Raw genomic sequence first — 22,703 nt, 5'->3', positions numbered from 1 at the left:
ACTATAACTACTTACTACATCAAAAAAGTATCAAATTCATGAAGGCATAAAATCCTTTGAAACAGGTCATCTATTTCTATCACTTGGGCCTGCTTACTAACAGTTTACTTACAAGATATGTATCTAATAATCAACTGTATTCACCACTTTTTTTTCCTGCTATACTTCAAGCAATGTCAAAATAGAAAGCACTCAATGTTTTGAGGATTGGATCGGTCTTAAAAACACACTAAGTTAAGCATACACAGAAACAAAACCCACATGGAACTATTAAAACAGTAGCTTGTGAGTTAAAACACAAGCTTCCACATCTGATCCAAATGCAATCTGTTTCATTAGCTTTGTTAAATTCCCAGTGTTTCTCGGTGCATAAATAACGTAGGTGCCCATTACACAAGACATAACAAAACCTTAATCAAAAAAGGATGGTATTCAGTGTCAATCAGAATTTCACACAAAGTTTAGACCCTCTACAAGACCAAGAGTACGTAACATGTACCAAAGAACCCAAGAAAAATGAGGAAGCTCCAGGCTGATAGTACTGATATTAGTTTATATATTTAAATGTATAGCAGCTATTTGAAAACCCGGGCAATTCCTTAAGTAGCAAAGAAAAAAGGTAGGCCACCAATCATAGTAGTCAATGATTTTACTGGCTGACATTTTCAACAATGACTTAACTAGCTGAGGCCATTATTTCTGCAGTATTCAATGGGGCAACAAAACAATGAGTTGGCACTGGCAAAAACATACAAATCATCCCAAAGTAAATTAACAAAACCCATCTTTTCTAAGTCATTAATGTACTGTGAGCAACATGAGAGCAAAAGAATCTAAGTTGTTTGTAAAGCACTTACTCAAAACCTATACAGAGAATCAAATAAGCAAAGCCAATTGTGACAGATTGTTGAAATTTAGATATTTTCATTACTTGAATTTAGTTGAGATTCCAGAAAGTATTATCGACTGAATTCCTTGACTAAATTATTTGATTACTGTAACATGCTGGAAACTGCTACTAACTGTAAAGCATACAAAGTCAATCAAATGTGCTGTGTCTATTTTTTATAGTAAGAATACTTCATCAATTTACAATGGCTCACACTAAGTTTAAAATGCAATTTTTCTAACCATCTTGTTTCACACTTCCAAACTTACTCAAATGTATATGTGAACCTATAAACAACCATTACAAGCAGCATTTACATGAACCCATGAATTTAAACATACAGGCATCTCACTGTTCGGACTGAAGTATACAAAACTGCTTCCTCCAATTGTGTACCCTGGTACATTCAAGACTGGAATACAGAAAGCTGAAAGTGTAATCACAGCCAAAATTCTTCTGCTCATCACTAATTTGCATGGCAACCACCACTTTGTCAAATTTGCACAGACTACAACAGAAGTAGATGTTAATGTCACAAAGCCTCTCACCAAGATATTCACTTAACTTTCTTGGATTTATACCCAATGGTTCTGGCTACTCTTTAAAATAAGAAAGGTAACTGTCACTGACTCCCTCAAAGTTCAGTGGTTTTATCCAGTGAGTAGCTGAGCCATAACAATCAGTATTCCCAGGATGTGCTGAGTTAGTTGGTTTCGGCCAAGAAAGGGGTAAACGTGTTACAATTAACCTTAGGACACCTGGATTAAAAGGAGGGAAGAATCTACCAGGATTCATTCCTGCTCACTGTCCAATGACAGGTCCTAGATGTCAGTTAAGTACAGAAGTACAGTGCTGGATAGGACTGTGATGCCCCATGAATCTATAGTCTGTTGGCACAAAATGGTATGGTTTATACATGAATAATGGCCATTTAGGTAAGGCATCAGTGTGACTGTAGAATTGCAACACATTAAGGAGTTAATGATTTCTGGAGAAAGAGAAAACTGCCAAAGTCAGCCAGAGAAAGCAAAAGTTATCATTTCATCTGATTAACATTTTTGGTGAGTTTATTAAAAATTTCAGTGAAAAGTTTAAACTCAAATAGGCACTTTTACAAATGCAGCAGTGGCTAACATTTCGGTCATTAGCCACCATTGAGTCATAAGTTATGTGTTGAGAGTTTTGTTTCTTGATTGCTGGAATTATATTTTTTGGAAACCAATAAGCACTAATTAAAGTGACAAGTAAGATGATCTGTACTGAAAATATCTACACTAGGAAATATTTTAAGATGCTTTTACTAAAGGAACACCAGATGTGCAGTTCTATGCTATCTCAGCAGTGCTCCCAAACATAACTGACTCAACAGCAAAGATCCACTTTTGATGTAACTCCCAAGACCTAAGATGCAAAGGAAAAGGCCCAGAATACTTGCAGCTGTTAGTCAGATAAAATTTTCTTTTTCCAGCTATTGAGCTTTGAACGGTTGGCCAACTCTACTAGAAGCATTAACTCTCAATATTCAATGCACAGTTTAACTGGCTAATTTTAGTTGTGCTTTAAGAGCAAAGGTCATGAATTTAAATTGAAAAATATTGAAAACATGAGAATTCAGAAAGATAAGGGCACTTTATTCAAGGATTCAGAACAGCATGAAGCTTTATCATTCACAACCCTTCTAGACTATTCATTGACAAGACGAGCTGTAGCAGAAAGGGAGGCAGTGCTTGGTTCCCAGTGGAAACCAACAAAGATCAGAAAATAGCCCAGTGAATAGGGAGGATGAACCACAACTGGCACCCAAACAGAGCCACCAGGACAGGGCAGGGCAGGAAAGGAAAGGGAATTGGGACCTGATGTGGGTGGCTACAAGCCAGAGGCTGCACTTCAATTAAAATATTTAAAAGATTAAATAGTTTAAACTTACCTGACTTGGTGTGGGGCCTGGGAAAGAAAGAAAAAAAAGTGGGTGAAAAAATAAAACAGGCAAACTTGAATGATTTGGACCATAGTGCACCTAGTGATGAGGCCTGCAACTACAGCACAACAGCCAGATGGATTTTGTCAAGAACATAAGAAATAGGAGCAGGAGTGGGCATTGGGCCCCTCGAGCCTGCTCTGTCATTCAATAAGATTATGGCTGATCTTCGACCTCAACTCAACTTTCCTGCACAATCCCCATATCCCTTGATTCCCTTAGAGTCCAAAAATCTATCGATCTCAGTCTTGAATATACTCAGTGACTAAGCATCCACAGCCCTCTGGGGTAGAGAATGCCAAAGATTCATAACCCTATGAGTGAAGAAATTTTTCCTCATCTCAGTCCTAAATGGCCCACCCCTTATCCTGAGACTATGCCCCCTAGTTCTAGACTCTCCAGCCAGGGGAAAGAACCTCTCAAGCCCTCTCAGAATCTTACATATTTCAATGAGATCACCTCTCATTCTTCTAAACTCCAGAGAGTGTAGGCCCATTCTACTCAATCTCTCCTCATTGGACAACCCTCTCATCCCAGAAATCACCGCCTCGAAGGCAAGTATATCCTTCTTTAGGTAAGGAGCCAAAACTGTACACAGTACTCCAGGTGTGGTCTCACCAAAGCCCTGTACAATTGCAGCAAGACTTCCTTACTTTTGTACTCCGACCCCCGTGCAATAAAGGCTAACATACCATTTGCCTTCTTAATTGCTTGCTGTACCTGCACGTTAACTTTCTGTGTTTCGTGTACGAGGACAACCAAATGTCATTTAATAGTTGCTCACCATTTAAAAAATATTCTGTTTTTCTATTGTTCCTACTAAAGTGAATAACCTCACATTTCCCCACGTTATACTCCATCTGCCACCTTCTTGCCCACTCACTTAATCTGTCTATATCCCTTTGCAGACTCTGGGTCCTCCTCATAGCTTACTTTCCCACCTAGCTTTGTATGGTCAGCAAACTTGGATAAATTACACTCGGTCCCTTCATCTAAGTCCTTAATATAGATTGTAAATAGCTGAGGCCCCAGCACTAATCCTCGTGGCATCCCACTAGTTACAGCCTGCCAACCTGAAAATGACCCGTTTATTCCTACTCTCCGTTAACCAATCCTCTATCCATGCTAACATATTATCCCAACCCCATGTTAAATAACATGCTGACAGCACTTTTCCCATTATAACATGTTGATAATATAGTTTTCCATTATAAATGCTGGAATCAAAAGTGCAACATTGTCAGGGCATCAGGAAGTGAGGATAAAGTGGTCAGGAAGTGTACACCATATGCAAGACTTAGTATATTAGCTCTGCCATAGCATCATTTATGGTGAGTCAGAGAATACACCATCTTTTATCAATAGGGGTAATATCATTTAGTAGCTATCAGGGCAAATCACAGTGGCTGAATAAATCAAAATTTGTTTTAATTAAAATGGTATTCTGGAATTTGTACTAGTGTTGCATGGATTAAATTCTACAACTGTCCATTTTTCTATGAAAACTGCAAACATGTGGGATATAATAAAATAATACACACTAGCTGATCTCCTACAGCATTGCACATGGGGAATCAAGACCAAGGAAAACATTCAGTTAAAGTGGTATTAGAGGGCAGGAGGAGGAGGAGAAAGGAAGGGGGTAGCAGAGAAAGGGGGACAATGACAAGAGGATCGGGGATGATCATTTGATGCTGGGAATTGGGGAAAGGGCACAATGTGTATAAGCAGGGATGTGAGTGGAATGCAAGGTCAGGAGTTTTGCTCAGTGGGGCCAGGGCAGGAAAGAGAATGGCAGGAAGAATGGTACCTCAGGGAAATCAGCTACTCCACAGCAACTCGGTGGCCAAGGCCTGTAACTCTCATTATAGTATATATCAGCTATTAGTTTTGCTAGCTATTATCATGTTAAAACGCTATCACAGCACCATCTACAAGCCTAACTGTTACTGCAGGTAAACGCTGACACTTTTTAATCCATTTTCCCATTGAAGTAGTATGATATAGGACTTTTCAATGCATTTTCAAATAGAATGTTGCAAAGCAGTGATTTTTTTAGATACATAATATACATACATATAAAATATCTCCAGTGGCATTCTATATGGTCTTTGTGCCACTGTTTCTCTCACTTTTGCCTTTCTAGCTCCTCTTTTTGCTTTTCTCTCCCTCTCTCCAACCCTCCTTCCCCTCTTCTGCTTCTCTGCATTTTCTTCTTTCCTTTCAAGTGGGAGGTGGTGGATGGCATGGTGGAATAGGGAAAGGAGCTACTAACGGCTACAGAATTCATTTTACAGTGGAGATTTAAGGGGAAAAATGTTGCCCTCAGTCGCTGACTTCCTGTTCCTTCCTCACTTCACTTCCATCACTTGTGCTTCCCCAACCTTTTGCCATCTCAACCAGTTTGCTACCTATTTTCTTCAAACATGTTGTTTACTTTCAGAATGTAACTTTCTTCTTTTAAAAAGAAATCAAAATACAAGAAAAGACATTTGTCTGTCTCACAGGTTGCCAGCAATTAGAATATTGATATTTTCTGTCAGCAAAACACAGGTGTAATAATTAGAGGCTCTTTGTTTGCTTCAAAATTCAACTAGTATTTTTTTGAAAAATTTAAAAATTAGGGCAAAAGACATTTGAAATTTGCCATCTGAAATTTATAAAACACAAACAGGAGCTATAACAGATGTCTCATCAGTACACTCACTTTTTCCTCAAACACGTACTCAACCTTTACCTGAATAAAGCTTTTGTAGTGTGTCCTCTAGCTTCAAATAATTTTGAAAAACAACCAATTAGATTTTGTTAAGAGTCTGAGAGAGAAGAATTCTGGCATTTGGCCAGCTTTAAAGTGGCTGATGCATCCTGGAAAACTGCACGCTGCACATGCTTAGACTACAGCACTTTCCTTAAGCTAACAAAGTCACTGTTCTGGACAAAAATATCAAAGTCTAATCCCAGGTTTTTGGGAGAGGCCAAGGCCTTCAAGTAAAAACTTTGATAAAAAGGTATTGAATGACAAAAAACATCAAATTGTTACTGTTAAATATGTAATTTGTTTTGTTTCTAGCTTTATTTTAGACACTAGTAACTTCAGCTACCGGAAAAAGTGATGAATTTTTTTTGGAAAAAATCCAGGGATTCAATTGATCCATCAATAATGACATCTGATGATTTAGGGAAATTCAAATATAAGTGAGTACATAGGGAATCTCAAATGTTAAATGTCGACATAAAAGTGTAACAAAAATAATTTCAACCGGAAGTGAAGTTTGTGGACAGTCAGTATAGGCATACACAAGATTTTTAATATAATATTAATCGATGCCCTGTGGAGTCAAAACCAATTGTAGCCTTCAGATGAAGCTGGGCTAGAGGCCAGGGGATATTTGGATCGGGGCGTGCAGATGTAATCTCCACCCCAACCATCCCACCCATTTTAAAGTCATACATTCTATACTTACATTTATATGCCATTATAAATTGCTATGTCCACATTTATAATGGAAACTAATAACTATGTATAATTGTCATGCTCTCTCCCAGCAATGCTGGTGCTGCAGTTTCCATAATAAATGTGGATACAGGAATTTATCATTGGAAAAGTTAACAGAAAGTACATGCAGGTGGAAGATTTTAAAAAGATTAATATAGGTAGATTTGCAACTTTTCCATAGCGCACAGTATGCACTTGACAACTAAATAGGCTGTGTCCTGCACCTCACAAGAAGTGGCCCTGTTTTTGCTGTCACTATCTGATTATGACTAACCTTGCTGGAAACAGTGGATGTAAATTTAGATGCTATAAGTTTTGTACAATCGTAGAGACAGTAGCTATAGAAATGTCTGCAGGTAGCCAGCAAGGTGGCTTAAATGCCTAGACTTTTCAATTAGTGTTATTTTAACAGGGTTACTGCCAACATTAAAGTAATGCTGAATGGAAAATATAGGCTTTTAAGTCCTCAGTGAAGTGCAACCAGAGCCTTTTACTACTTTAATAGAGACATTACAAATTAATAAGGGCATTTCACCAGCACTGAGTTTATTTTACAAATATGAAGACATATAAATCAGGAACTTCAACATGCACATGGGCATATCAAACCTTTGTTACAAGGAGAGTCCTGAACTAGGGGTCACAGTCAAAAAGATATGGGGTCGGCCATTTAGGACCGAGATGAGGAAAAATTTCTTCACTGGGGGTAGTGAATCTTTGGAATTCACTACTCCAGAGGGCTGTGGATGCACACAGTCATTGAGTATATTCAAGACTGAGATCGATAGATTTTTGGACACTAAGGGAATCAAGGGATATGGGGATAAGGCGGGAAAGTGGAGTTGAGGTAGATCAGCCATAATCTTAATGAATGGCAGAACAGGCTCGAGGGGCCATATGGCCTACTCCTGCTCCTATTTCTTATGTTCTCACAAGTGGACAAAAGCCTAGTAGTTCTCAATGATATCCTTTAACATATGCATGCGTGCAGGGGTGTCTCAATATCTGGCCTGGGAACTCCTGTTATCCAGCCCTCAAAGCACTGGTTCAATTATTTCCTATTTAAATGCTTATGCAGTATCAATTTGCATTTATTTAACATAAAGAAACCTCCCAAGATGTTGCACAAACAGGCATAACACTGAGCCAAGAATGAAGAGATTAGAAGGGGTAATCAAGACCCATTTCTTTGACCAAGCTTGAGGCGGTTTTAAGGTAGACAGTGGTGGAGACATTTAGGGATAGAGTTCTAAAAAATAGGGGTGAGGCAGCTGAAAGCTCTGACACCAACAGTCGAGCAAAAGGAACATTGGATGCACAGAAGTCAGAGTAGAGCTCCTGAGGGAATGTAGAATTGCAGGAGATTACAGGTGCGAAGTGTAGCAATGCTATGGCAGGATTTATAGATGAGAACAAGAATTTTAAAATAATGTTCGAGCACAGAGAGCCAGTGTAGGTCACCAAGAACTGGGGTGATAAGCTGGTGCGACTATGCGGATCAGGTTAAATGGGGCAGAGTTAAGAAAAAATTGGAGTTCATGGAAAATGAAAAATGGGAAGACAATAAAGAGCACTACAGTAGTTGAGTTTGGGGTGATGAAGGCATGCTTTAGTGGCGAGTGCTGAGGTAGAGTGTAGGCAGGCAATGCTGTGAAGGTGTAAATGGTCGTTAAGACAGAGAGGGATATGTGGTTCAAAGCTTAATTCCGGTTCGAAGAGGATGCAAAAATTACAATCTGAGAGGAGAGAGGCTGCAGTCAGCAGATGTGAGGCTGTAGGCTTCCTTAAAGGGCGGGGGGAGCATTCGTGCACCTCCATTTCACTGCTGGGTTTCCCGACCCATGGGAAACCCGCGCAGCAGCAGCAGTAAAATTTAAATCGGGCTCCCAATTGCACTGTGGGAGCCCGATTTAAATATGTTAATGAAGTGTCCCGATGCACTTGGTCACCATGAAACCCGCCGCCGTAGTAACACCAATGGGTGCGTACAGAATGGGTCAGGGGTCATGTTCCCCATTTTTCCATTTACAACCCCACCGTCCCGACCCTCTCCCGCCCGCTATGCGGGCATTAATATTGAGGCCAATGTGTTTAAATACTTGTAAATCACACAAGAAAGTAGGTAGGGCAGCGTAGTGGTTATGCTATTGGACTAGTAATCCTCCAAGTCACATACCATCCTGATTTGGATGCATACCACAATTCCTTCATCGTCACTGGGTAAAATCCTGATATTCTTACTCAAAACCATCATGGAAACACTCCAACTGTATCAGTTCAAGAAGGCGGCTCACCAGCACCTTCTCAGGGTAACTAAGGATGGGCAATAAATGCAATCTTCACATCGTGTGAACAAATTTTTTAAAAAACTACAAGCAGGAACCCCAGGAAACAGATAGATTCAGAGCATCACATCTTTTAACATGGATAGAGAGATCTGTACCTTTGTTGTGGAACACACAACAGCGCCTTGCTTTTAACTTGATATTTTCCACATGTTCAGCATCACAGACAACACTCAGTGGCAATCCCTCAAAGCAGGATTGTGCCCTAAAGTGCTGAATTTCTAGGTAATTTATAGCGTACCCAGGGGTCGAAGTAAAAACTGTTACGGTATTTTGACACTGGTTATATAATGTGCTTTCACTTGATCTTCCTTGACTTCAGAAGGTGGCAGAACAAATACTTTACTAGACCGTAGCTACCAGATTTATTCAACAGTACTTAAATCAGTGAACAAAGGGAATGACACTGTGGATTTACAGGCTTAACTATTCCTCCTCTGAATTATAACTGTCGCATCTCCTGCACTAGACTTCAATGTGAACTGATCTTGGCACAAGGTCTCTGACTGTCCTTGTGACGATTCACTGCTGACTTTCTACTGAGTCTCTCCGGCTTATCTCTCAAAGTTTCATTCAGACTACTTAATTTGAACAAGACAGTGAGATATACTTTCAAAATCTGGCTGTGGCGAAGGAAAGTCAAATATGTATCTCAAATTCAAATAGCACCACTAATCAAACATATATTCAGGCAAAACTCACAAGGTGCTTGTATTTAAATTGAAGGTTTGGCTCCTCTTTTGATACCTTGTCACATACATAATATTACGGTTGACACAGAGTTATATCCAAGGACAGATGTAGTCTCTGCATCATCCAAACACAAGCATTATTTCTCAACTGTTCAAAAAGCCATTCCCTGTGAAGGTGGCTTGCGACTTAGGTAGATGACAGGTTTTCCTCCCAGCAGTCATTCATCTGGGTCTGCGTGGTACTGTTACAAATTTCATGGGTCTGCAGTGGACATTGGACTTGGCACTACTGGTCAGTCCTGTATGCAAACCTAGCATCCTCTATGAACAGATCTCTAGTTAAATGGCAGCACTTACTCCCTGGTAAGTAACCATCAACAATCACATCACAATCATTAACTTCTTTAATGCACATTGTCATATATCAACCACATGGAACCGACAAACTGCTGACGTCCATCATGACAGCGCCTGCTACCCAGGTTAAAAAAAAAACATGTCCAAGAATGTCACAACAGGTATCCTGGAGTAATTTTAGGAATAATCTAATTTTAGGGCTCACTTGATAAGAGTACAGTCTTGTGATCACTCCAGGGTATCTACTACTTATTATAAAAATGCAAGTTGTAGAACAGGGTAAGGGATGTCCATTTTAAAATAGAGGTCCTCACTATGACACCAACCAGTAAAACACAGCAAGTGGACAGAATGATCTGTGCACTATTTATATGCAACTAGACTAGTAAGCAGGATTAGAGATTTTTTGAACTGCAAAAAGGCACGTTCTTACTACTGGATAGGTTCCTTACTACTGAAAAGGTTCCTTTGAGGGCAAGCATCAGTGAATAATAATTCACAAAAGCAATCTATATAATGTAATGAAAATGGGATTGAAGTGCTCAAACCCAACATACTACATAGCATATAGTCTTTTACATGAGAAAAGCACTTGTGAAATAAGCTGCAGCCATGCAAAGCATTCAAAAATACTATACATACAGTTGAGAAAATTATGTGGATAACAAAAGTGGAGTAGCTCAAACAATCTTGTGATAATCCTGCGATCCCTTACAATACCAGTGGATCTCCTGCAACGCTGCTCACAGTAAACTGGATAGTACACTGTTTTATACTGACAGGAGCACTATACCACGTAGCACACACTGCATCATTCTGCTGCTTCTAGGTGCAGAAATTCCTAGCTCCAGGTCAGGACAATCAAGGATGAAATTACTGCTTTACCTTTTTTTTAAAAAAAAGAATAAATCTTTTATTTATTAAGATAGTGATGTGCCTGCGTGCACTTCATATCCATCACTTGGCATTGGTAAATTATAAGAACTTTCTGTAGTTGATTAGCTCAAACTTCATATTGTAAAAGAGTGGCAATTCAGAACTCTTCAAAAGTGATGGGTAAAAAATTAAAAGCAGAAACTCAACCAAATCGCTCAAAGTGTTTTCAGAAACCTTTTGTGCACCATTTTTTTCTAGTATCCAGGCTCAAAATAAAATTCAACATAAAAAAAATTAAAATTACATTTTGCACAATAACATGGCAAAACTTACCTATAAAGCTTTTTTTTTGTCTATCTTTGGTAATGTTTTTGCTCAGAGGCCTGAGACCCCGTCAAAAACCTGGACTTGGAGTTCATATTCATTCCAGAGCTATTATTTTGTTAGATGAAGGGGGTTACCAAATTCACCTGTGCTACAATTTCCAGGATGCCACGTGACAGGCCGCGCATGTAATGTGGAGAATGTTCCAGAGTATATCAATATAATTTTCAGCATATTGTTCGTTTTTCCAAATTATTTCAAAACAAACTGGAACTTGAATTTTAAAATTATTTCTCAGCTAATTATTTTCAATGTCAATGTTAGCAATTTAGAAAGTTATAAGGCTATTATAGTTAGTATTATTTAAAATTATTTGTCGAAATACATACAACAACGGTTATTCTCCATGGTCTGGCCTGACTGACCCAGTCACTCTGACTGCAATATCCAAGCTCAGACACTTAAGCCAACTCAGAATGTCATCATGCAACTCAGTGCAAACATCAGTACCCTTCAGCAATTAAAAGAATCATGATTTTTTTCTTTTTATTTAAGAACTTACATTTATATTGCACCTTTCATATCCTCAAGATGTCCCAAGCACTTTACAGTCGATGAATTATTTTGAAACTGCAGTCACGGTTATGTAGACAAACACAGCAGCCAATTTGTTTACAGCAAGGTCCCACAAATAGCAACGAGATAAACACCAATTAAACCATTAAGCGTCAACTTTCCAGGAAAGAAATACATTGAACACAGTTTCCCCATCACATTCACAATACAAAATTTGGACGTATATATTCTGCTAATGCATAGAAATCAAACTTTGTCCTTTTGCATTGTTAAATTGGAAAATTTCATCAGCAGCCTGATCATAGGTGCAGCAGCACTGTCATCCACACACAAGATAGACAAGTATGGCAGTCCTTTTGTCATCATTTAAAAAAAATTAGGGAGCATCCCCAGAATGCACTTGGGGACATTTACTTAATTCATCTTGTCAACTAACATCCTCAAAATAGATTAGCTGGTCAATCCTCTCATTGCTATTTGGGAGTCTTGCTGTGGGCTAATTGGCTTCCATATTTGCTTACAAAACAGTGATGCTATTTTTAAAAATTCGTTCATGGGATGTGGGCGTCGCTGGCAAGGCCAGCATTTATTGCCCATCCCTAATTGCCCTCGAGAAGGTGGCGGTGAGCTGCCTTCTTGAGCCGCTGCAGTCCTTGTGGTGAAGGTTCTCGTACAGTGCTATTAGGTAGAGAGTTCCAGGATTTTGACCCAGCGATGAAGGAACGGTGATATATTTCCAAGTCAGGATGGTGTATGACTTGGAGGGGAACGTGCAAGTGGTGTTGTTCCCATGTGCCTGCTGCCCATGTCCTTCTAGGTGGTAGAGGTTGCGGGTTGGGGAGGTGCTGTCAAAGAAGCCTTGGCGAATTGCTGCAGTGCATCCTGTGGATGGTACACGCTGCAGCCACGGTGTGCCGGTGGTGAAGGGAAGGGAATGAATGTTTAGGGTGGTGGACGGGGTGCCAATCAAGTAGGCTGCTTTGTCCTGGATGATGTCGAGCTTCGAGTGTTGTTGGAGCTGCACTCATCCAGGCAAGTGGAGAGTATTCCATCACACTCCTGACTTGTGCCTTGTAGATGGTGGAAAGGTTTTGGCCGCAGAATACCCAGCCTCTGACCTGCTCTTGTAGCCACAGTATTTATGTGGCTGGTCTAGTTAAGTTTCTGGTCAATGGTGATCCCCAAGATGTTGATGGTGGGGGATTCGGCGATGGTAATGCCGTTGAATGTCAAGGGTAGGTGGTTAGACTCTCTCTTGTTGGAAACGGTCATTGCCTGGCACGAATGTTACTTGCCACTTATCAGCCCAAGCCTGGACGTTGTCCAGGTCTTGAAGCAGTCCGTGCCCGCACGGAGCATTATCTGAGGGGTTGCTATTTAAAAAATCTGTTAACTGTGCAGCAGTTTGTAACACCCTAAGGATATGAAAGGCACTATATAAATGCAAGTTCTTTCTTACACTAAATATTCAGCACCAGTTACTAAAGAGTATAACCTTCCTGAAAGCATTACATTTTAGTAAAATATTTTCTTCCTGCCCGTTGACAGCACTGCAATCCAAATCTAACATTAAGCTTTTACTCTTGGCACAAAATGCAGTAAAATAGCAAAACTCATTCAAATAGCAACAGTTGGAGAGCAACTATCAGTGATAACCAAAGATACAAATTGCAACAGAGTTGGTATATTTAACAAAACATACAAAATTGCTGGGAGCATGTTTAAGGCTGTAACACTGTACACCACACAAGCTTTGCTCTCAGTCTAGGATTGTCAACCATACAATATACTATAGTTCTAACAAACTTCATACCATTTGTTATTGTCTATGTTAACATACCTGAAACCAAGACATTATTTCTTTTTTTTGCATTAAACTAACCTGAATTTCCAGTGAGCTGAATTAGGAGGTTAGTAGAGACATTTATCTAAAATTAAAGCACAGTAAGTTTTATCTTTCTCAGTATCAATGAATTCTATGTCAGTTTTCTTCATAATATTTTTATGCTGCACTATGTCGTATGCAGTAAATAATAGTTACAATAACAGATAAAAAGGAAGTTACAAGGCTAATATTCTTTGCATTGTTTCAAGTTATCTGCCAAAATGCATACTACAAAAGCCAACAATCCACAAAAAGGACAAAATGCTCACATAGCTTTCATCTTTCCAATACTATCTGCAAAGCTTCACATACAACAATGGATTCCAAAACATGTTATGGAAGTAAATTCATTGTATATAATGTATATATTTAGCTCAATGCCCAAGATCAAATTCTAGGAATGCAGTTAATGATAGCAATTCACTCATTCATAAATTAGCAAAGCTAGTTTCTGTGGTTTACCATAATCTGAACCCCCTCAATTGATTGGTGACTTGTAATACCTGTACAGGATTGTTACTCCATATGATCAATTGTGAGATTATGTAAAACAGGACCCTTTGTGGGCTAACAATTCACTTAGTTATTTTATATCACAATTAAAAGTAAATCATACATCTATTTTCAGTGACTGAAATGGAAAAAGCATAAACACTCAGTATTAGTAACATGCATTCCCAGGTCAAGTATGGTGAACTACAGAGTAAAGGCCTTTTCACTCTACTTCAAACATAGTCGCTGTGTGAATTTTAACATTTTCCACTGTACCCGTCCTTAGGGTCACTCCTTAAGGAATAGATACAAACCTAGGTTTCAAGGTGAAAAGCACAGTAAATTTATTACTGATTGTGTGTTTATATCTCTAAGAGACTGTTGAAAAATCTGCAACTTCCAATTAGTACACCAGAACAGCCACAAAAAAAAAGGAACTTGTTACAATATATTTGGTTTGCTCCATGAACCTAAACCACTCCCTACCTCTCTCATCTTTATCAATTGATTGAGAATTATCATTCCTGCTTCTTTAGAGTGTGACAGTGAGTCAATGCTCTGATATTTAACAAAAATGTATTAATGTAGATCAGTGCTGTGTTTAGATAGGTGGTAGATGGCTGACTACAAAAAGTGCAAGGAAGCAAATGTTTTGGATGGCATCATTAACAGAAAGCTATCCTTGATTGATTCATGATCAGTATCCTTGGAACATTTGAGGAATTGACGTTTTTACTGCTAGACAGCACAAACATTAGAGTTCACATAGTAACAAGATCAATAATGGATATTACAATCATTTTAAAATTTTAGATATTACTTATGAAAAGATAATACAAAAGCTAAGGATACATCACTACTATACTTATGAGATAAGTATGCACTTCTTTCTAACACACCCCACATTTTAAATTTAAATAGGGGTATTAACGAGGTCATTTTTTTGAAAAGTTCCCACATGGGTTCTCTGTTCAAATTCATTTCAAAACGTGTGATATAGGATCTGCTTTCAATCACTCGGATAAAAGTGCCAAAAAAATCATATTATTATAACCTACAAAATGATCTTCAAGCACTTGTAGATCAATGTCTTTAATATGTGCGTTTAAGCAGATCCCCAGAAATCTATTTTAGTGTTTTCCCTTTAAACTATAAAAGCACCAACAGAACATAATCTGGAGCACGTCACATTTCTTCACCCAGTCCTTAACACCAGGGGCGGACGCAGAGCATTTACGTCACTTACACCAACGGGAACTTTTATTCAGTCTGTTGATAAAAAAAATAAAAGATTCCCGAACCCATCCAGCCTCGCCACAGCGTGTTAAACGCCGCGGACAGAGCCGCTCGGGCAAGCTCATGGAAGACAACCGGCCTTGCAGCAGCTGATGGGGAAACGCGTGACCTTTGACAGCAACATGACAACTCGCCCCAGCGCCCGGACTCGGCAAACGCCTCACCTTCCGCCACATCCTCATCGATGGCACCTTTCACCTGCGAGAAACACCACTGCAAGTCGTTGCCGCTGCCACCACCTCCGACCCCTGCAAAGTAAACACATTACCGTATTAAAGCCGGGTCGAGAGGTGTCCGAATCCCACCCATCCCGAGGAAAGCCGACATGAGGAGAGGTGAGCAGGCCCGGGCCCGGACTGGACTCGCACTCGCGGGCAGAGCCGGCGCGGGCCCACACGATGTCAACTCTTACCCGCCATGGCTTTCAGATAAAACGGAGCGTGCTTCCCCGGGCCGGCCGGGCGGGCGGGCGCTGAGCGAGGCGAGCGGCGGCGGCGGCTCTGCAACACCGAACGACTAATGGCTTCGTTCGAAAGATGACGGCGGAAAATCAGCGCGCTCGAACCGTCAGTGATTTCCCAAAATGGCGGACATTGCCCGACGACATGATTCGGTGACGTCACTTAATAGGACTCGAGCTCAGTGGAGAGCGGCGCGCGCGCGCGCGCTGCCGGGCTCTTAAAGCGGCAGCTGCAGGGCAATGTGCACAAAAGCAACACTTCAACCATTTGAACTGAAGTCTTTCAAAGTTACGATGCAACTGTTCTTAGGAATTACCATTTTAAAATGATCACCAAAACCCACCATATTTTGAGTACTTAGAGCTGATTGCCTTTTCTTAATAAAAGCATAAGACACTGGGTTGCCCTACTGTCATTATTGCAAAAAGCAAACAACAGTGCCCCCTTTTTAGAGGTGCACGACTAATAAAGAACCAAACCATAAAACAAAAGAAATCTTATAAAATTAATTAATAATATTTACACACTCCAGTCCCTGCGGTGCTCAACGGTCGCAGAAGGCCTCGAACGTACCAGCGGACACGGCGTGCTCCTTCTCCAGGGCCACTAGGGCGCAGTCTGGACGGTATACCAATGCAAGTCAGAAAGGAGGCCCTTGATGTGCTGTCATAATGTAGACCATGTCTTGGATTGAACATCAAAAGGGAGGGAGAATAACCAGCACATTGTTGCTTAATAAAAAGAAAAAGCTGTGCAACATTTTTGTAAAAGTTTAAAGGATTATCAGTAATGTACTTTGAGTTTAAACCACAGACTGGGGACAATAAAAAGACATTCCATCAAGCCTCTTTTTTGACAGAACATGATAAACAACTATCATGGGGTGTGCCCAACACAATCTCCTGAGGAAAGGTTCTGCAAGGTTTCTCTCAGCATCTCTTTGCCCCCCCCACCCCACAGAACATCAACTATACATTAATGCCAACCTCGAAAACTAGCAAATTGACAAACAGCTTCAAAAAGCTGACAGAGCCCCAAAAATGTTCACAATTCAAGGGGCAGTCCTGGCATGTGGCTTTGTAACTTAAGCGATACAGAACATTTCTTGACTTATATTGGAAGAAAAAACATGAAAGCCTGAAGCAGAAATCCAAATGTTGAATTGACCACATTGATGTTAATTTCTAGAAGGTCTGTGGTCATTGTCCTCTGTAAATTGTTGCTTTATACAAAATGCATTCTGGCTTATTTTAAGCATTTTTATACATCACAATTAATACATTTATAAATAAAAATAGAAAATCAATGGACTAACCAGACCACACATACCCAAAAGTTACCTCAACAGTCACTCTCCCACATCCAATCCCTACTGCCTCAGATCACCGATATTTTGCCTGCTCCAGATCTAATTCACAGACACACTAGGGACAATTTTAACTTAACTCGAACGTCGGAAAATTAACGAGGTTGGGTGCAACGCTGGTTTTACAGCCTGCCCGATTTTACACTCTACTGAAGTCAGTGGAGAGTAATATTGGGCGGGGTGTAAAACCGGCATTCCACCTGATCCTGTGGGTTTCCTGCCTGCGTATTAGGTTAAAATCACCCCAACTGTATCCCATCCAAGACCCACTCTTTTGCAAAGATGCTCATATTGGCACTCTTCTCCTTCTCCAGCCCAGTTAAGCCTGTACTCTTCTTCCACATCCCCAGTTCAAGTCAACATTCCTCCCTCCTCCCAAAGTTCATGCTGACACTGTCCCTACTCTCAGTTAATGCTAACATTTTCCTTCCTCCCCCACCCCAAAATGCTGCTCCCAGCTTCTCCAGCTGCCCCCACCCCCCAAAAGTATTGCTCTTAGCTTCTGCCTTCTTCCCTCTCCACTACATTATCATTCATTTCCCCCTTCTACTGTCATCCATTTCTCTCCCCTTTATTGCCACCCATTTCCACTTTCCTCTCCTCATCATTCCCATCTATTCCCCCTTTCACTGCCACCCATTCCCCATCTTTAACTGCCATCCAACCCTTTCAGTGCCATGTACTCCCCTTCTCCATCATTGCCATCCATTCTCCGCTTCCCCTTTCAGTGGCATCCATTTGCTCCCCCTTCCTGTTCACTGCCAATAATTCCACCCTCCCCTTTCACTGCCGTCCACCCCACCCAGTCTTACTCAAGTCCAGAGACTAATGCACCAGAAAGGAAGCTTCCATTCTCACAACAGTTCCCACCTATAGTATTCAGAGGCCATTATCAAGTTGGAAGGACCACACAGAGGAGATAGAGATCCGTTTTGGTTCAACAGCCTCCAGTCTCGGGATGGGGGATAGGGGGGGTGGAAGAAATACATATATAGAAATATATAGAAGTTACAACATAAAACAGGTCAATCTGCCCAACCAGGTCCTTGTCAGTGTTTACCTTCCACACAAGCAAATAGTTCTAATCACATTTATCCACCCTGTTCCCATATCCACCGATCCAATCTAATCTTGAATGTTGACATAGTTTCTGTCTCAACCACCAATGCTGGAAGTGAATTCCACAGTTGCAAAATTCTGTACAAAGAAGTTTCTCCTTCCCTCTGTTCTAAATCTCTTACTTTTAATCTTAAGACCAATGGCCTAAACTACTGGAAACAGAATGCTTCTCTCTACCCTATCCTAATTTTAAACACTTCCATCATATCACCCTGTAATCTGCATTGTTCTAACAAAAAAAAGTCTTTCTTCATATTTGTATTTCTTCATACCAGTCAGCATCTTAGCGAATCTGCATTGTACTTTCTCAATATCCTTCCTATAATATGGAGCCCAATACTGCTTCTTATAAGATAAAAGAGGGGCAGAGGTGCACTGATTTTTGTCAGCACTCAATTTTCACATTCTTTCCTCAACCAATGACATATGAATGCAATTCTTTTTTAATGCAGCAACTGTTATGTCATAATGAAAGAGTTACAATTTGGTTTTCAGCCTCATGATTAAATCACATTGTCTATCCTCATACAGATACCCTTCATCATCTTCTGATGTAGCAAGAAGGAACCTAGAGAATAACTTCACCAAAAATCAAGCAATAAAAAAAAACAAATGTCATCTATTCCCATTGTTTGTGTAAATATGCCAAATCATTAATTAATTCCATAGGAATAGTTCAAGATTTTAACAACAATCATAGGGTACCAAGCACCCTTTTGTACAAATAAATTAATCAAATGATTCTAAATGCAGATTATCAGTAGTATTGGTAGGCTGAGATATTTGTTCATTCCAATATTGCAGAGCACTCTCGATACAGGAATTGTCCCTTTAGATTGGAAAATTGCAAATGTAACTCCTTTATGTAAGAAATGTGAGAAAGAGAAACTATAGATCTGTTAGTCTTTATGTATGCTAATTTTCAAAAAATTGAATTTTTTGAGGAAGTAACTAAAGTAGTAGACAGGGGAATGTCTATGGATGTAGTTTATATGGATTTCCAGAAGGCACTTGATAAGGTTCCACATAAGAGACAGCTAAAATTAAAGCTCACGGAATTGAAGGCAAATTATTAACCTGGTTAGGAGATTGGTTAGGCGGTAGAAGACAGAGAGTAGCGATAATGACTGTACTCAAATTGGAAGTGACTAGTGGTGTCCCACAAGGAACTGTGCTGGGGCCTCAACTATTTACTATGTTTATTAATGACTTAGATAACTCAATAGAGAGCCATATATCTAAGTTTTCAGATGACACAACGATAGGTGACATAGTAAGTAATGTAGATGGGAGCATAAAATTACAAAGTGACATCGATAGATCAAGTGAGTGGGCTAAACTGCGGCAGATGGATCACAATAGAGGCAAGTGTGAGATCATACATTTTGGACCAAAAAAAGATAGATCTGAATATTTTTTAAAAGGTGAAAAGCTAGGAACAGTGGAGGTCCAAAGGTATTTAAGCGTCCATGTACACAGATCAATAAAATGTAGTGGTCAGGTACAAAAATAATCAAAAAGGCTAATGGAGTGTTAGTCTTTATATCTATAGGGCTAGAATATAAAGGGGAGGAAGTTTTGCTACAGCTATACAAAGTCCTGGTTAGACCACACCTGGAATATTGTGCACAGTTCTGGGCACTGCACCTTAAAAAGGATATATTGACCTTGGAAGGAGTGCAGTGCAGATTTACTAGAATGTTACCAGGACTCCAAGGGTTAAATTATGAGGAGAGGTTACATGCCTTCAAGAGGGAGCTGGCCCGGTTCCTGACTGGGCAGAGATTGCATCATGTGGAAGGTAAGTGTTTTTGTGGATAACACTTGGTCCATGTGATTTCCTGGAATGGTTTTGATTGCCTGAGGGTGTCAGAGAGGAATTTTACAGAGTATTTTTCCTTACTGGCCCTGGGTTTTTTCTGTTTTTTGCCTCTCCCAGGAGAGTGAGGGTGGGAGGTCGAGGAAGGGAAGAAGTGTTTAGCCATGATGGTCCGGTCATCATGGTGTGGGGCAGGCTTGTTGGACCAGCTAATCTTTTCCTGCCTGTCAACTTTGTATGTTCATATGTTCGTAAACTAGGCTTGATTCCCTACAATATAGAAGGTTAGGGGATGATTTGATTGAGGTTTTTCGGATTTTGAAAGGAATAGATAGGGGAGAGAGAAACTTTTTCCGCTGGTGGGGGAGTCTAGGACAAGGGGACATAACCTTAAAATCAGAGCCAGGCGATTCAGGAGAGAAGTTAGGAAATGCTTCTTCTCACATAGGGAGGTAGAAGTGTGGAATTCTCGTCCACAAGAGGCAGTAGATGGTAACTCAATTAATAATTTTAAATCTGAGATCGATAGATTTTTGCTAGTCAAGGGTATTAAGGGATATGGAGCAAAGGCGGGTAAATGGGGTTAGGATACAGATTAGCCATGATCTCATTGAATGGCAGAACAGGCTCGAGGGGCTGAATGGCCTACTCTTGCTCCTATGTTTCTACAAGAATTTCTATTTTCTACAGCAAAATTGATCTGCATATAAATAAAGGCAGAAAATATTTTTTGAGTTTTTAATACCCCCCCGTCTTTTAAGGCATTGGAAAGAAGAAAGACTTGCATTTGTTTAGAGCTTTTCATTACCTCAAGGCGTCCCCAAGTGCTTTACAGCCAATTAAGTACTTTTTTTTAGGTGTAGTCACTGTTGTAATGCAGGAAACTGCCAATTGGCACACAGCATGGTCCCACAAACAGCAATGTGTTAATGACCAGATAATCTGTTTTAGTGATGTTGGTTAAGGGATAATTATTGGCCAGGACACTGGGGAGAACTCCCCAGCTCTTCTTCAAATAGAGTCATGGTATCTTTTATGTCCACCTAAGAGGGCAGACGGGGCCTCGGTTTAACATCTGAAAGACAGCACCTCCGAAAGTGCCAGACTCCCTCAGTACTGCACTGGAGTGTCAGGGTAGTTTATGTGCTCAAGACTCTGGAGTGCGACTTGAACCACTCTGACTCAGAGGCGAGAGTGCTACCAACTGAGCCGTGGCTGACACGGTTTTATTAGGGCTGATTTTCCTCTAACTTTGCACCCCTGCTGTAAGATTGGATTCTTTTGGTTAACAAAATCGTACGGCTTGATGGAAAATTAATTAAAAGTAAGGCCTCTGTTAAATGCTAAAGGATATTAGGACGGTGGGATGGGGGCAGTAAGGAAAATCTGTCCTTAAATATTTCTTGGCCTTTGCTGTAAAAGATGCACAATTCTTTATGTAAGCTAGCTATGTGCAGATGGGAACTTGCCTTAAAAAAATTAAATCCAGATTTTCTGATGTACTAAAACTCAATGAGATTTCCCACAGTACACCAATCCCTCCAGAATTTAAATGTGTCCCCTTTTAAGGTTATAAAGTTTAAATTGATGTTAAACATTGGGCAAATTTAATTCAAGCAAGGTTAGTTACTATTCAGGCTGCAGATCAGATCCCTGGCTTTTAAGGGCCTGCAGCTATTGTGGCTCCAGTATATTCTATTCTGGGAGAGTTTCTCTGTAAATTGCAAATGACTGCTTTTGTCCCTTTATAGTCTGTTTAATATCTCTCAAATTCAAATTGGACAATAATCTTACAATTATCAGGACCCGTAACTACATTGCCACACTGATTACAACTCTAATTTTAACACTCAACCCAAACAGTTCCTGACTGGTTCTGTGGCAACAGCCTTGTTTACCAGAAGGATTATTGTCAGTTTATCATAGCAGAAGGAAATGTATTAGTTTAAAAAAAAACTGAGGCAGAGAACATTGACTGAGAACAATTCTACTGAGGGATACAGTGAGTCAGACACATGTTTCCTTTTTGCAATGATTTTATTCGTAAACAAATATCAGATATAGATATTTTACCTCAGTACTCAGCCTAAATGCTCTTGTTTTCTCAGTATTTTCAACAATGGTAAGCTAAAGTAATTCAAGCTCCCGGCTTGAATTAGGCCTCTCCAAAAGATGGTCAAACGGCAGAAAGTCTAGCCCATGAGTAAGATAAATATTTTATCAAGATTTTTGTGGTTTTCTTATGTTGCTTGTTAGTAAATTTCAGCCAGCTGAAAAATCAAGATGACAGTTCAAAACAAACTTCAAAAAGTTTACAGAGTAATTTGATGAATCTTTTCCTACAACTTGTAAGTTGAGAATCGGTACATTTTTCCAATTTTATTCCAGAAAAAAGCATAAAAACAGTTGCTCCACCTGAGGTCTCCCCAATGGGGCTAAAGAAAAAGAGTGAACATTTTTTTGGTCATTGACTCCAAAAGCAGCTATTTAACATTCAGACATGGTAATAATCCCCTATGAGATTGGTTACCTTAGTCTAGGTAAGATAAGAACATAAGAAATAGGAACAAGAGTAGGCTATACAGCCCCTCGAGCCTGCTCTGCCATTCAATAAGATCATGGCTGATCTTCGACCTCAACTCCACTTTCCCGCCCGATCTCCATATCCCTTGATTCCCTTAGAGTCCAAAAATCTATCAATCTCAACCTTGAATATACTCAACGACTCAGCA

General features: G+C 40.0%; 1 protein-coding gene across 5 annotated transcripts in view; it reads right to left on the bottom strand.

The window, feature by feature from the left end:
* Nucleotides 1-15,828, bottom strand: part of ppp2r2d (protein phosphatase 2, regulatory subunit B, delta) — a 57,408-nt gene extending 41,580 nt beyond the window's left edge. For 2 of the 5 annotated variants that reach the window (XM_068002395.1, XM_068002396.1), the window contains exons 1-2: nucleotides 15,371-15,828; nucleotides 13,416-13,461 (exon numbers count right to left, since the gene is read on the bottom strand). Coding sequence is in view for 2 of the 5 variants with exons in the window: in XM_068002396.1 (XP_067858497.1) it covers nucleotides 13,416-13,461; nucleotides 15,371-15,388 (64 nt within the window). In the remaining 3 variants the exon portion in view is untranslated. Of the gene's footprint in view, nucleotides 1-2,816; nucleotides 2,834-13,415; nucleotides 13,462-15,370 lie in introns of all 5 variants that reach the window. The other 3 variants (XM_068002398.1, XM_068002392.1, XM_068002394.1) reach the window with 3 other exon arrangements.
* Between the last annotated feature and the right edge of the window lie 6,875 nt (nucleotides 15,829-22,703).

The sequence above is a fragment of the Heptranchias perlo genome, chromosome 21, assembly GCF_035084215.1.
Source record: "Heptranchias perlo isolate sHepPer1 chromosome 21, sHepPer1.hap1, whole genome shotgun sequence".
Classification (NCBI taxonomy): Eukaryota; Metazoa; Chordata; class Chondrichthyes; order Hexanchiformes; family Hexanchidae; genus Heptranchias; species Heptranchias perlo.
This window is presented reverse-complemented; position numbering and strand designations above follow the sequence as displayed.